The 16,069-nt window shown below is 48.3% G+C and overlaps 1 protein-coding gene across 1 annotated transcript in view; it reads right to left on the minus strand.

The window, feature by feature from the left end:
• The window catches only part of LOC147690382 (uncharacterized), a 2,590,730-nt gene that overhangs the window by 2,001,434 nt on the left and 573,227 nt on the right, over positions 1 to 16,069 (minus strand). Inside the window, exon 9 of the mRNA XM_086936677.1 lies at positions 8,621 to 8,716. Within this exon, the coding sequence (XP_086792803.1) occupies positions 8,621 to 8,716 (96 nt within the window). The remainder of the gene's footprint in view (positions 1 to 8,620; positions 8,717 to 16,069) is intronic.

A 16,069-nucleotide genomic window follows, 5' to 3' on the forward strand; every position in this document is an offset into this window, starting at 1 on the left:
CTACAGTTGACATTAATGGGGCGTATCAATTTCATTAAAATGGTCACTTTTCCCAAATTTTTATACCTTTTTAGGGCAATCCCACTACTGTTTGATACGATATGGTTTAACAAATTAGAAGCTACACTGAATGGTTTAATTTGGGCACAAGGGAAGACACGTAGAGCCTATAGATTTTTTACATTACCAAGGGAAAAGGGAGGATGGGGAGCACCAGATTTCAGATTTTATTATTGGGCGGCAGTAATGCAATACTCCAAAGCGCTATTAGGAGGCAGCGCTCATCAAGAGGAGGGGGCAGGTATTGAGAACGCTTACAAAGCGCTGATGGGGGATAGGGCAGAGAATGCTCTGGTTAGTACAGTAGATTTTGCCTATTTCAAACACACCAGATTTAAGACCTTGGAGGCAGTATACAAAATCTGGAGGGTTATTATGAAGAAAGTAGGGTTAGGAAGATATAATAGATATCTGAGGCTATACGTAAATGTCGATTTGCCAACAGAAATTTTTTGGGATAGTACAATGAAAGTTTGGAACGATAAAGGAGTTAAGAAAGGAGTTAAGAAATTAGGAGATTTGCTGGATGGGGAAGGGGGGTTTCTATTATTTCAAGAAATCCAAAACAGATTTAAAATACCTGGAAACAACTTCTTCAAATACTTACAAATAAGAAGCTACTTTCATTTAAAACAGGGGGGTCCAGCAGGCATGACAAGTTGTAGGATCATGGATTATTTAGGGAGTGGCTTAAGGGGAACAATTAGACAATTGTATATAGAATTACAGGAGTACAAAATTGATGATAGGGAGAAATATAGTACTAAATGGGTTGAACAAGTAGGGGCCCACCCGGAATCTCTGCAAGCTTCATTAGATCTAGGAAGAACCACACTCTGTTCTGCTACTTTACAAACCCAACATTATAAGACCATCTTCTCACTATATCACACACCAGCTAGAATTGCACAATGGGGGGGTAGCACTGGTATAACTTGTCCACGCTGCGATTCAGCGAGCGCTAATCTCACGCATATGTTCTCACAGTGCCCACAGCTATGCACCTTAAAAGTGGCAATAGAGGGATTTCTTGAGAAATCTTTAGGACTAAAAGTGAAATTAACAGATGAACTGTTAATATTAGGTATCAGTCTAGGTGATAATAATATCTACCCAGAATTTTTATTTGTGGCCACAGCAGTCTTCAGACTAATTATTGCGAAAGCCTGGAAAGATAAATCAGCACCGACATTTCAAATATGGATGGCAAGGATGTTGCATATATATAACATGGAGAAAGCCATCTACGATAAGAAAGGTAGAAGGGCAAGATTACTGGGGGAGAAGATATGGCGCCCTATAGAAGATTGGAAGGATAGTAAGGCATAAAAACCCATCTTCTCCTCGGATTTTGTTAGGCTATGATTTATTCTGTTTTTCTCTATATGCTCAGATTTGGGTTTTTTTTTGTGTTCTAGTTGTATGATAATATATATATATATGAATGTATAATTGTGAGAAAATCCTGTACTGTATTTATTGCATTGTAACTTACAGAAAAAATGAAAGAAAATAAAAAATATTATAAAAAAAAAAAAAAAAAAGGAGCCATGTAGTCCTACCCTCCTTTTACACAGCTTAGGCTAAATGTTGTTCCCCCTATCTTTTAGACAAACATTTTTACACGAAAGCTCTATAGAGTTCAGTTGGTTCTGTGTTTTGCTAGGCATAAACTAGCATTGCCATGTGCTAGATTTCAATATTTTCCTCAGGATTGTAATGATCCACATTTGTGACTAACATTATGTTTGTACCACGCACCATGTCTGCTACCCGTGCTTGTAATTATCTTTGTGTGTATTTAAGGCTTGGTTCCATAGTAAATTATTATTTGTGTCAAGTGCACATTTAGAATTTCCTGTGGTGGTTGCTTATAATAGTTTCACGTGCAAGCACTTATTACACATGTTAGCAATTATCAATGTGCCTGCAAACAAGAATTGTCTCAAAACCGTGAGTCACAGTAAACACATGCTCTTCCAGAATATGGAACCACAGAAGTATAATTAACTACGTGTCCCTCCAGTACAATAGAACCAATGATAGATAGTCCAGTTAAACCCCAGTTGGGCGCTTGGCATTATTCCTTCAAGAAGAAACTCTCCACTGTCTCCCTGGAGCCCGAAGGGGAAGCAGCTGATAGGGTTTAAAAGGGCTTCAGATGGGTAGGGCGCTCTACCTAGAGTAAACGCACAAGTTACTAAGAGACATTAGTTAGTGATAGATTCCTTACCTTAGAATATCCCCAGGCGTCAGACTGGATCCGGAAACTTTTGCGTAGCAATACCCCTGCGCGCCGGTAGGCGTCGTCTGCGGCTCCGCGTCCGTCGTCGGCGTCGTGAGCGCCGGGATGACGTCGTCGGAGTACTTAGACGGCGCCCATGCGCGCTGACGTCAGTTCTGACACACAGCTTTTCCGCGCCAGATACGCAGAGCCATGATAGAACTAACACTGGTGCCATGAAACTAGGGCCCTGAAAGGGGATGACCTTAACCCTAGATATCGGTTCGCAGAACGGGGAGGATGGGTGGGTCGGTAAGGAATCTATCACTAACTAATGTCTCTTACAGATATATCGTTACACAAGTAGTAACTTGTGCATCTGAAAGAGACACGTTAGTGATAGATTCCTTACCTTAGAATAGATACCCCAGCAATACCAACCCCGGTGGTGGGTCTGCGAACCAATATCACACCAGAAAGTCCTGGAGGACGGAACGGCCAAAGAAGCCATCCCTCCGGACTTGACTGTCCAGGCAGTAGTGTCTTGCGAACGTGTGCAGCGAGGCCCACGTAGCTGCCTGGCAAATGTCCTGCAGGGGGACACCGCGGCCCAGGGCAGTTGTCGTTGCCGTGGCCCGAGTGGAGTGAGCCCGCAATCCAGCCGGGGGCTCCTTCCTCGCCATTGAGTAACATGCTTGGATACACAAGATGATCCACCTAGAGATGGTCCTCTTGTGCACAGCCTTACCCTTCTTTGCGCCCACGTAACCAACGAAGAGTTGGTCATCCACCCAGAATTGGCGTGTGCGATCTAGGTAGTAGGAGAGAGCACGTTTTGGATCCAGACGGTGGAGCCTCTCTTCCTCTTTCGAGGGATGCGGAGGCGGAAAGAAAGTGGGCAAAGTAATGGACTGCCCGATGTGGAAGGCCGTGACAACCTTGGGCAGAAAGGAAGGTCGTGTACGTAACACCACCTTGTCAGGATGAACAGACAGGAAAGGTGGAGAAGAAGAAAGAGCCTGGAGCTCACTCACTCTCCTGGCAGAGGTGATGGCAACCAGGAAGGCAGTCTTCAGAGTAAGGAGACGAAGAGGACAGTTATGCAGTGGCTCAAAGGGAGCACACATCAGATAAGTGAGAACAAGATTCAAGTCCCACTGGGGCATCACGAAGGGAACAGGAGGGACCATGTGCGTGATGCCCTTCAGAAATCTACTTACAATAGGGGACTTGAATAAAGAAGGCTGATCTGGTAGCCTCAAGAAGGCTGATAGAGCAGAAAGGTACCCTTTAAGAGTGCCCAGAGCAGAGCCCTGCTGGGCAAGGGAAAGAAGAAAGAGCAGCACTTCCGAAAGGGGTGCCGAGAGAGGATCCACAGCCTTTGCTGTGCACCATGCCACAAATCTGTTCCACCGGCAGGCGTATACCGACTTTGTGGAGGGACGCCTGGCTGCCAGAATGATATCACAGACTTCAGGAGGCAAGTCAAATGGCCTCAACTGCCGCCGCTTAATCTCCAAGCTTGTAGGTGGAGACTGGACAGGTTCGGGTGCAGGACCGTCCCCTGCTGCTGCGACAGAAGGTCCTCCCGAAGAGGCAGACGAATCGGGGGATCGACTGACATGCTGAGTAGCTCGGGATACCAGTATCTTCGTGCCCAGTCCGGAGCCACAAGGATAACCTGGGCCCGGTCGCGCCTGATCTTCTTCAGCACTCTGGGCAGAAGTGGTATAGGCGGAAAGGCGTACAACAGACCGCAGCTCCACTCGCGACGAAAAGCGTCTCCGAGCGAGTGCCGCCTTGGAAATTCCAACGCGCAGAACTGATGACATTGCGCGTTCTCTTCTGTGGCGAATAGATCTAACCAAGGCTCTCCCCACTGCTGAAAGAGGCCTTGCGCCACGTCCGAGTTCAGACGCCATTCGTGATCCATCATGCACCGGCGGCTGAGTTCGTCCGCCCTGGCATTCAGAGAGCCTGCCAGGTGTTGAACCACCAGGGTCACGCCCTGATGTTCCAGCCACTGCCAGAGGCGCAGAGCCTCCTGGCAGAGGGTCCTCGACCCCACCCCGCCTTGCTTGTTGCAGTACCACATGGTGGTGGTGTTGTCGGTGAACACTTGCACTACGCTCCCCCGGACAGAGGGGAGGAATGCCTTCAGTGCTAGACGAATCGCCCGCAGCTCCAGAAGGTTGATATGGAGCCGGGACTCCGCAGGAGACCAGAGGCCTCTGATCTCCGCCTCTCCCATGTGGCCTCCCCAGCACTGGAGGGACGCGTCCGTCACAACTACGTGCTCCGGTTGGGGTAGGGAGAGGGGTCTGCCACTGACCCAGTCGCGGTCCGTGAGCCACCACTGCAGTTGTCTCGCAGTGCCCTCTGAGATCAGGACATGATCGGACAGGTTGCCCTGATGCTGGGCCCACTGAAACTTCAGGTCCCACTGCAGAGCCCGCATCCGCCACCTGGCGTGACGCACCAGAAGGATGCAGGAGGCCATCAGTCCCAGAAGCCGCAGCGTCAACCTGACCGAGACCCGAGATAACGGCTGGAAGATGGGAACCAGAGCCTGAATATCCCGAACCCGCTGCTCGGGTCGGTAAACCCGAAACTGCGCCGAGTCGAGAACCGCTCCGATGAAGAGGAGCTTCTGAGAGGGACACAGGTGTGACTTCGGCACATTGATGGAGAACCCCAGCAAGTGCAGGAGGTCGGCCGTAGTCTGGAGGTGGTTGACGACTGTCTGGGGCGAGCCCGCCTTCAACAACCAGTCGTCGAGGTAGGGGAAGACTGATACCCCTTGCCTGCGCAGATGGGCTGCGACCACCGCCATCACCTTCGTGAACACCCGTGGGGCGCTGGTAAGGCCGAAGGACGGGTGTGGACGGGGATGTGGAAATAGGCGTCCTGCAAGTCCAACGCTACCATCCAGTCTCCAAGGTCCAGGGCAGCCAGGACCTGAGCCAAAGTGAGCATCTTGAACTTCTCCGTCCGGAGGAAGCCGTTGACGTACCGCAGATCCAAGATAGGGCGTAGGCCCCCTTTGCCCTTCTTGGGTACCAGAAAGTAGTGGGAGTAACAACCACGTCCTACTTCTGGCCCAGGAACGCGCTCGATGGCCCTCTTGGCCAAGAGGGCCAAAACCTCCTCTTGCAGAAGTTGCAAGTGATCCCCCGACACACAGTGGTATTGAGGTGGCATGGATGGAGGGGATGACTCGAAGGGGAGGGAGAAGCCCCATCGGACAATCTGCAGCACCCACCTGTCCGAAGTGACTGTATGCCAGTGGGAGAGGTGATGGCGAACCCTGCCTCCCACAGGCGTCACATGGGCCTGAAAACTCTGACTAGGAAGGTTTTGAGGCAGGGGCTGCTGAGGGAGGTGTGGACTGGCCTCGCCGTTGGCCCCGACCACCGCCACGGCGGTTCCCACGTCCGCCACCGCGTTGTTGAACATTCTGCGGCGCGTGGCTGACGGTACGTGGTGGGGCGCCCCTTCCGTGGCCACGAAAGGAGCGAAAGGCACCCGATTGCTGGCGTGGGGCCGTAAGGCCTAAGGACTTGGCCGTAGCCCTGGAGTCCTTGAAACGTTCCAGCGCATGGTCTGCCTTGTCGCCGAAGAGGCGACGGCCATCAAACGGCATGTCCAGGAGGGTGGCCTGGACATCGGCCGAGAAGTTGGCGGACCTCAACCAGGCGTGGCGTCGAACCGCCACCGTCGTTGCCATCGCCCTGCCCAGTGAGTCCGTAGTATCCAGCCCACACCGGATAGAAAAGCGTGCTGCATCTCGGCCGTCCGCCAGGGCTTGGCTGAGTTTAGCCTGGACCTCCTCTGGGCATCTAGGCAGCACCTCCGCAACCGTGTCCCACAGGGTGTGGGTGTAGCGGCCCAAGAGACAGGCGGTGTTCACAGACCGCAGCCCTAAGCTCACAGACGAGAAAACCTTCTTCCCGAACTGTTCATATCTCTTGGATTCGCTGTCGGGCGGGGCCGACGGGAATGCGGTTTGGGAGTTTGAGGCCTGGATGACCAGACTCTCGGGGTGGGATGGGTGGACAAAAAGCATGGGTCGCCCGGTGCCGGGCGGTAGCGTCTGGCCACGTTCCTGTCCACAGGGGGGCCTGTGGCGGGCTTGGACCAAGTGCCCAGAAGAACGTCACACAAGGCCTCATTGAACGGCAGGAGGGGCTCCGCGGAGCCTGACTGCTGTTTGAGGACCTCAGTGAGGAGATTAGTCCACACGGCCGCGACGGGGAGCTGAAGGTTTAAGGCCTTAGCTGCCTTCGTCAACACTACGCTGTAAGCAGAACCCGCCTCCGAAGCCACAGTCGGGGGCGATGTAAATCCAGTGTCTGGCGAGGTGTCAATACCACTGGCCTCCCCAAGCTCATATGTCCAGTCCTGCTGCGACTGGCAATCACGTGCCAGAGGGTCCTCGGACCCCTCCCACTGCTCCTCGTCACCTGGCTCCTGGAGACCAGGATTAACAGCCAGGGCCTCCTCGTGGAGATAAAAGTCTCCAAAGGCCGACGGAATCGGCGCCCAGCGGCGCCCTTCCGACTCCTGAGTAGGACCGTAGGAAACATTGGGGGCAGCAACCACATCGGCTGCCGGGGACGACACCTGAAGGGACGGCGCCGGCGAGGTCGTAAGGTCGACCGGCGAGGTCCCGGATCCGGAGCCGGATCCAGCGAGGTCGTGCGGCGCCGGGACCGAAGTCGCCAGCGGCGCCGGGGCCGAAGCACCCGACGTCGTCGGGGCCGAAGCGCCCGACCCGGAAGGACCTTCAGACGGAACCGATCGGCCCGAAGGCGCCACGGGAACCGACTGAGGAGGGAGGGCCCCCATGGCCATGAGGTACCTCTCGACCTCCTCCTGCGACGCGCCGTGCCCAGGGACCCGAAGGTGTGGGGCAGGCGGCGACGCTTGCGACTCCCGCGGAGCCGCGTGGGCGGTGTCGCCCGAGTCCCCGGCCGCATCGTGCGAGCGTCGGGGTGGGTCGGAGGATCGATGGTGTCGCTCCGACCTCTCATGCCTCTTACCTGAGGACTTGGAACCAGACGATCGGTGTCCACTTCCGGAACGTCGATGACTCCGACCTCGCGACCTGTCCCTCGACCTCCCGTGGGACCGACCGGGACCTGGAGCGGCGTGGGGCCGACTGCCTCAGCTCGAGACGCTTGCGGGACCGCTCCCGCCTAGCCTTCGACGTCAGGGCCCGGCAGTCGGAGCAGGATCGATCGTCGTGGTCGAGGCCTAAGCACTTCAGGCACCGGCGATGGGGGTCTGTGACCGACATGAGTCGGCCGCACTTCGAACAAGGCTTGAACCCGGGCATCCCTGGCACCGATAGTCGAGATAGTCGACTAAAGAGAAGATCAAAAGGATCAAAAATTTTTAGTCAAAAAGTGACTGGGGGTAGAGCTTCTTCCGGATCTGCGCTAGCTGGCGCGGAAAAAAGAAGAACTGACGTCAGCGCGCATGGGCACCGTCTAAGTACTCCGACGACGTCATCCCGGCGCTCACGACGCCGACGACGGACGCGGAGCCGCAGACGACGCCTACCGGCGCGCAGGGGTATTGCTACGCAAAAGTTTCCGGATCCAGTCTGACGCCTGGGGATATTCTAAGGTAAGGAATCTATCACTAACGTGTCTCTTTCAGATGTTACAGTCAATAAAGAAACAGTATCTTAGAGCGTGGTGCGTGAAGAGCGAACGGGAAAACCCTAAACCGTTCCAAGAAAATCCAGGACTTTCGCAAACTAAACACAGCAATGCTCTCGCAACCACAATATGGTGTGTAACATAAAAAACAGTAATGGCAATAAGGTAGTAAACAACAGCAGATCTTTGTTTTCTTTTTCCTTTTCAAAAGACGTTTTATTGGGTCCACATTCAGCCGACACGTGTTTCGTCGTGTTTCAAAGTTGAGTCAACACGACTCTTCAGGGCTGATAAAATAAAACAACATGTGTATAGTACATTTCACATTTGTCACATCTTGTGCACTGTTCAGTGACAAAGAAGTGCATGCTTGTGAAAGTGATTTTTCATCCACGGGTTGTTATGTGACTAGTGTACGTCTTTGTGAATAAGAACCATGCACTTCCATATTGACACGTGTCTAGGTATGTACACTACAACCCAGTGCTTGATCATAACCTGTATTAAGTTATAATAACATATTGTGGTTGCGAGAGCATCCCTGGAGCCCGAACCCCTCCCTCTGACCTCGTCCAGCATCCTACCTGACCGGCGATATCTGCGCACTTGCAGACATCTCCGAGCAGCTAATCGAGTTCCCTCGATCCTGGCATCTCACAGAAAGACCTACCGTTGAGGAACGGCGGCAATCCCTTGTGCTCTGGAAGTTGCCTGGAATATTGGTTGCATATCCAGGTCCGTTCTGCAGGTGTCATCAGTTGGAACTCTGAAATTAAAGAAAAGAAAAGCAAAGGGAAAAAGAACAACATTAGTGCACTGTTCTTGTTTTCTAAGTGACTCTGTTGATTTCAAGCTTGCAATATTCAGGAACTTTTGCATTTATTCCTGAACTGAGTAATAACACTATTGAGAGCACCAGAGACATTCCCATGAGCAAAAAAAGAGGATAGAGCGATGAGGCTGAAAGACAAAGCAAAATTCTTCTGAAGCATATGGTGTAAAATGCTCAATGAGGAGACTTAGAACCATGACTTAGGACTCAATATAAGAGTTGTGTGTCTCCTTACCACAAGAGGTCATAATACGTGTTTACTGTTTTATTACTTTGTAAGTCTGTTTCATTACTTGGAGTGTTTACAAGAAATTGATTATGTTTATAGGTACAATGACTAATGTGATTTATGTTACTTTTTCCTAGATGTTCATTACAGCACTATAGAATGCGCATTCCCAAAAAGGGAGATTGTTGGGTGTCCCGTGTATAACAGTGAGTCAGACCAACATCCAGTGATTCAGTCATTTCCTTTTTTGTTGTTTTATCCAGACTCCGTTCACTCCTGGGACAGTGTCTGTTTGACGTAATACATTCTTTGGTTGAGTGCTGTGTTGGGAGTCAGATGGGTCCAGCATCGTCTATGCAGACAAGTTTTCCTAGTCAGCTATCAGACAGAAAAGTAAGCCACTTAAAGCTTTTTTGCCTAGACGATATGGACCCAGGGAATTTGATAAATGCTCAGGATCTAGCTCAGACATTACCAAAGATTTCCAGTGAGGAAATTACCAATATGGCAATATTAACTAGGGCCCTTGGAGAGCTGTAGAGTGTAGTTCAAGCCTTGCGCCAAGAAATTCAAACCCTGAGGGATACACTGGTGCAATATCCCCCACATTATTTGTTCTGGTTAGATTCAGGATTCATTTCCAAGGATAAACAATTTGTCACTCAATCCATGCCGTTTACAATTGAATCAAGGGCAATAGAGCTGTCATGGAATGAGAGAACAGCCTGTACTAATGACACTGTATATACATTTACTCCCACTTCGCTGGCTCCCCTAGAGTGCTTTTTTGCAGATAGCACTACCTTTAATGCATTCTGTAGAAAATGTCAACTGCAATTATTGCGTAAACTGGGGCCAATCACGTCTGATACAGACTGCATTGCATTTATCATCACCCACCTAGATGGTAACAGTGCAAATTGGGCAATACCTCTCATTGAGAATACCGATCCACTGTTGCACAAATATGCTAGGTTTTAAGAACCTATGCAACGCTTATTTACAAAGCATATCTTTATTAAGGTAGGTGATAATGAGCTTTTAAACCTACGACAGGGTAAGAACTTTCTTATAATACAACCTTTCGCAAATTACTTACTTAAACTCAATGGCCCAAAGAAAAAAGCATATCCCTGTTTTATAGGGTCTGAAAGATTAATTGAAAGAATCTTTGGCTCACATAGTTGACCCTCCCTACAGATTGGGTGCAATTTATTGATCCAGTCGTTAGACTTGATTATCGACTTGCTGAGCATTAGAGCAACAGATCTAGAAATGAGCCAAGGCTGTTTTTGGATCGATCTGAGTGAAAGCAGACTGATGTTAAGGTTAGGGATTCAGTAGAACCCATGCTAATTGGAAGAACAAGGGGTCATTATCTAGTAATGGAAAGGAACAATGCAGAAAATATATCTGTGCCTAAATTGTGGTAAAGCAGGACACTTTGCCTGCAATTGTATCGCCAAACCAAAAAAGGCTCAGAAAAAGATGAAAGTCATCACAGATGGCAATCAGGAAAACATGCAAGCTCAACTAGTCCTGAGGTGAACTTGTCGAGTAGGTCTAATACGCTGACCTCAGAATCATAACATAGGTAAAATTCCACAACACCTAACTATTTCAGTCACCAAGATAATTTCCCCACAACAACAAAAACAGTTGCCTATGCTCCTGGATTCAGCAGGCCCAGGCGATTTCTAGGATTTAAGTGTGGCCAGTTCCTTAAATATCCCTTGAGTAAAGAAACAAGAACCATAAGTAGTAATGGCATTTGATAGATCTGAATTATCATCAGAATTGATTACTTAACAAACGGTTCCCATAAACTTAATTTGTGATAATAGACAAAAAGACACCCCATCTTTCAATCTAATAGAGGTGCACACTTTCGGTGCTATCATAGGGTTATCCTAGCTACAACTCTATAATCCCCTTATTGATTGGTCTTCATGCTGGGTGAATTTAGGGTCACCATACTGTAGTTACAGTTGCTATACCACAGCACAAGACCTGATTCTACCCCAAACATGTGTAGTAGTGGCACCAGAACTTTCAAACTTCCTTCCACAGGAATACTTGGGTTTTCTGGATGTATTTGATGAAAAGAAAGCCATTCAGCTACGCCCTCACAGGGTCTTTGACTGTTGTATCCATTTAATTACAGGGGCTAACCTACCAAGTAGTCTCATTTACTCTCAATTGGAAACTGAGACTAATTATCTAAAGCAATACCTGGATGAATTGCTAGTTTTAGGCTTCATTCGTCATGCCACTTCCCTTGTTTCACCCGCCCTATTCTTTGTCCCAAAGAAGAATGGTGATTTACATGCATGCATAGATTACAGGGCCCTCAATAAGTTAACAGTCTAGAATAGACAATTTTTGCCACCAATAACTGTTCTCTTGGATCAGGTGCGAAAGTCAACAGAATACACAAGAGGGTGTTGGTTACATATTGGTTGTACCTAAAGTTTTCTTTTTTAATGGAGGTAGATAGGCTATTAAATGCATGGTTATCACTGTTATAGCCCATGAAAGAGTTTTACGAATGCTTATATTACTTGGGACTCCCACTATGACAACGGAGAATGATTCCACAATGTAAATCTATGAAAGATACCCCAATGCTGGATCATTATGTTTTCAGGAGTGGTGCCACTATCTACTGGGTGCAGGACAAACAATTACAGGTTAAACAGATCATAAAAATGTGAATTATTTTCTATCCCTCAAGCACTTGACACACAGACAGGTTAGAGAGCTTTTGTTTTTTAGTGAAAATTATGTTGTTCTTAGGTACCATACTGGAACACATCAGACCAAGGCAGATATATTATCACAATGGGGTCATGATTCACCCAAATTAGCACTTCACCCACCCCAAAAACTATTACGTTCTGAGCAGGTGATAGGTACTTGTACTAAAAAACAGTTTTTGGATAAGATAAAACAAAGGATGCAGCAGTTAAATATAGATGAATGGATCACAGAGTATGATAATCTTGTAAAAGATGGACACCCCTACCATGGTAACAACGTGTATGTAACCACTGAAATGCTCAGACATTCGGCGTGAAATTGGTGCCATGATAAACCACTTGCTGGACTTTCTGGCATTCGAAAAACTATTGCTAACTGTAAAAGATGGGTTTGGTGACCTAACCTATCCATGTATGTGCACACTTAAGTGCAAGCCTGTCCCATATGCCCAGAATAAGTCGGTCCATACTCCATCATTGGGTTTATTGCACCACCCCTGGCCAGTGCCTCCATACCCCTGGCATGCCATCAGTATGGACTTTGTAATCAATTTGCCAAATTCCAATGGTTTTATTACTATATGAGTAGTAGTGGGTCTGTTCTCTACAATGGCACATTTAATCCTTAAGAGGCGATCCATACCGCCAAAGCACCTGTAGACTTATTCACCCACTACAATTTATGATTACACGGTCTCCCATCAATCTTTATTTCTAATAGAGCCCTCAATTTGTATCAAGGTTTTGGCAAAACCTATGCAAATCCTTAGATATCGATGCTCGTCTCTCGTCCACTTACCACCCACAAACAGATGATCAGGCAGAATGAGTAAATCAAGCACAAGAACAGATCCTTTCATGTCAATTAACGTGTCAATCTTCGGAATGGGAATATGTTTGACTTCCTGTGGAGTTTTCATCCAATAAAACAGAACACTCCGCTAGATAGGTAATTCCTTTTTACTGCACGACAGGCATCAACCCACATATATAAACAGAAAATTATGTGCCCAGTAGTAATCTCGGATCCCTTACTACAGAAATTCCTGAAGCACTTTTCTGAGATTCAACAAGCTGTATAAATACAACTCGAACAAACAAAGAGAAGTATGATAAGAAACGCAAACAAACATTGCACACCACAACCAGCTTACAAAGTTGGTGATCAAGTATAGCTCGCTAGTAATCACCTACGGCTTGAAAGAATGAATGAATGAATGAGAGGTATTTGTATAGCTTGAACAAATACTCATAAATGAGTTTCCAAGCGCTACCAAAGACAAGATAATAAGAAGATAGAGTAAAGTAAGATATTATAAGTTAAACGGGTATGTTTTTAAACATTTGCGGAAGATGGATTCAGTTTCTGTGCTTCTGAGTTGATAGGGGAATAGGTTCCACATTTTCGCAACGCATACAAAAGAGAGGTACCACCACGTCTCCTTTTAAAAGGAGGAACCTACATGAGGTGGGACTGACGGGAAGAAATGAGTTACTTACCTGTAACTGCAGTTATCCAGTATTGGTGTCTTTCATAGATTCACATGCCTGAATCATTCCCCGTCGTCGAGACGGGAGCCTCCGGTATATAAAAAAGTCATGTCCTATAGACATACATAGAGAAAAATAGGCCTAAGGATCCCACCTTAGTGGCCTCTCCACGTCCTTTTGTAAAAAGGTCCAAACTAGAGTAGGCCCAAGGGTCCCTCCTTAGTGGCCTATCTATGTCCTTTTGTAAAAAGGACCAAAGTAAAGAAACCAACCAATCAGCTACCACCTCCTTCTAGAACCTTCCTGTCAGAAGCCTAGGTCTCTCAGATTTTCGTACGCACCAAGCTAGGTAGGCGTAAACTTGTTAGAGAGATAGGTGAGTCCTTCCAGGGGAGGCGTGAGGGTGCATGTGAATCTATGAAAGACATCAATACTGGATAACTGCAGTTACAGGTAAGTAACGCATTTCTTATCCAGTATTTGGGTGTCTTTCATAGATTCACATGCCTGAATCAGAGTAGCAAGCAGTATATTATGCACATTTTTGATGGAACATCATATAGGAGTCTGTAGATAATACATATCACGCGACTGCAAACCACCAAAATGCATTGTCATGTAAATATTAGTAAAAGAATGTGCATATCAGTAAAGGATGGAGGGATTTCGGAAGGCTCACCTCACTGGAATAGATGGTGAAGCACTGCTTGGCCCACTGCTGCATCCTTCATCAGCTCAGTATCCAGGCAGTAGTGCCTGGTGAAGGTATGCAGTGACTTCCAGGTCGCCGCTCTGCAGATGTCCAATACCGGCACTCAGGCAAACAGTGCTGCAGACGTCGACATGGCTCTTGTCGAATGACCTTTGACTCTTGAGTTCAAAGGTCGTCCGGCCTTGTCATGGCAAAAGGTGATCGCCGAGGAAATCCACCTTGAAATGCTTTGTATTGACAGGGGCATGCCTTTCCGGGGTCTACTAAAGGCCACAAAGAGTTGAGATGATTTTCGGAAGTGTTTTGTCTTGTCAATGCAGAATTTAAGACATCTCTTCAGATCCAACGAATGTAGAGTTCTCGCTGCCACAGTGGTAGGATTTGGAAAGAATGATCTGAGGACCACCGGTTCGTTGAGATGAAAGTCCAAAGGGACTTTCGGAATAAACCGAGGATTAGTTCATAAGATCACTCTGTCCTCTCTGAACTGAATGAATGGATCTTGAATTGAGAGAGCCTGCACCTGGCTGACCCTTCTAGCAGAAGTCAAAGCCAGGTGTAGGGCCGTTTTCCATGAGATAATTTTGATGTCTGCCCTATGGATGGGTTCAAAGGGGTGCTTCATTAACTGGTGAAGGACCACATTGAGGTGCCACGACGGGGGGATCACCCTTTGTCGTGGGAAGGACCTGTATAGACCTTTAAGGAATTGCTTTATAAGTCTGTCTGCCCACAGGGATGGACCCTTAGGAGTCCTGGTGAATCTTGAGATCGCCGCCAGATGCACTTTAATGGATGCGTGTGCAAGGCCCGATTGTGCCAGATGTAGTAAGTATGGTAGCAGCTGTTGTGGAGTGATGTGGAAAGGGTGCAGGCCTTCGGTCACACACCAGGAGCAAAACCGTTTCCATTTTAATGAGTAAGTTTTATTAGTGCTGTCCGCTCTAGCCTTTGCAAGGATGTCTCTGCACTCCTGCGGGATGTTTATGTGGCTGAATTCCCGGTACTCTGGAGCCAAGCTGACAATTTTAGAGAGCTCAGATTCGGGTGGTGTACCTGTCCTCGGGACATTGTGAGTAGAGCTGGATGTTGACGCAGGCGAATAGGTGGCTTGGCAGAGAGGCGTTGAAGGTCCGTGAACCAGTGCTGCCTCGGCCAGAATGGGGCGATCAGAATCAGAGTGCAGGGCTCCGACTTCATCTTCCTGAGAACCCTGGGTATCAGTGAAAATGGCGGAAAGGCGTACGCAAAGATGTTGCACCATGCGATGGAGAAAGCATTTCCGAGGGTTCCTGGTTGGTGATGCCTGCTTGCGAAGCTTGGGCATTTTGCGTTGTTTCTCGTGGCAAAGAGGTCTATTCGCGGAGTTCCCCATTCCGCAAAGAGGGGTTCCAGCACTTCCATGTCTAGTTCCCATTCGCGGGATGGAGATCCCTGTCTGCTCAGAGCATCCGCCAAGACGTAGTCCTTGCCCGGGACGTACTCTGCTTTCAGCGTTATCCCGTGTTCCACAAGCCAGTTCCAGACCCTTTGCGATTCTCGAGATAGTGAGAGCGATCGTGTCCCCTCCTGCTTGTTTAGGTAGTGCATTGTCATGGTGTTGTCTGTTCTGACGAGCACTGGGGAGTTTTGAATGCGTGTCAGGAAGGCTTGTAGAGCTAGGAAGACCGCTCTTAACTTCAATAGGTTGATGTGGAGCTGGGTTTCCTGTTCTATACACTTGCCATTGATCTGGAGTACTAGGGATGCGTCCGTTGTTATCACATGTGGCTTTGCGGGAAACAGGAACGGCAGTCCCTGTGACAGGTGTTTGAACGATCTCCACCACTGTAAGTGGTTGACCATGTTTCGAGTGACTTGAATGCGGTCCTCAAATTATCCTGTACTTTGTGTCCATTGGTTCGTCAACTCCTCCTGGAGTGGGCGCATCTTGAGGCGGCAGTGGGGTATGAGCATGATACATGAGGACATCATGCAGAGGAGGGACTTGAAGGTTCGGACCAGTAAAGTCTTCCTTGATGCCACTGACGTGGCCAGGGAGATGAGTTTGACCTTCCTTTCCTGAGAAGGAAAAGCCTTGACACGTTCCGTGTCCA

The sequence above is a fragment of the Lissotriton vulgaris genome, chromosome 9 (genome assembly GCF_964263255.1).
Source record: "Lissotriton vulgaris chromosome 9, aLisVul1.2, whole genome shotgun sequence".
Taxonomy (NCBI): domain Eukaryota; kingdom Metazoa; phylum Chordata; class Amphibia; order Caudata; family Salamandridae; genus Lissotriton; species Lissotriton vulgaris.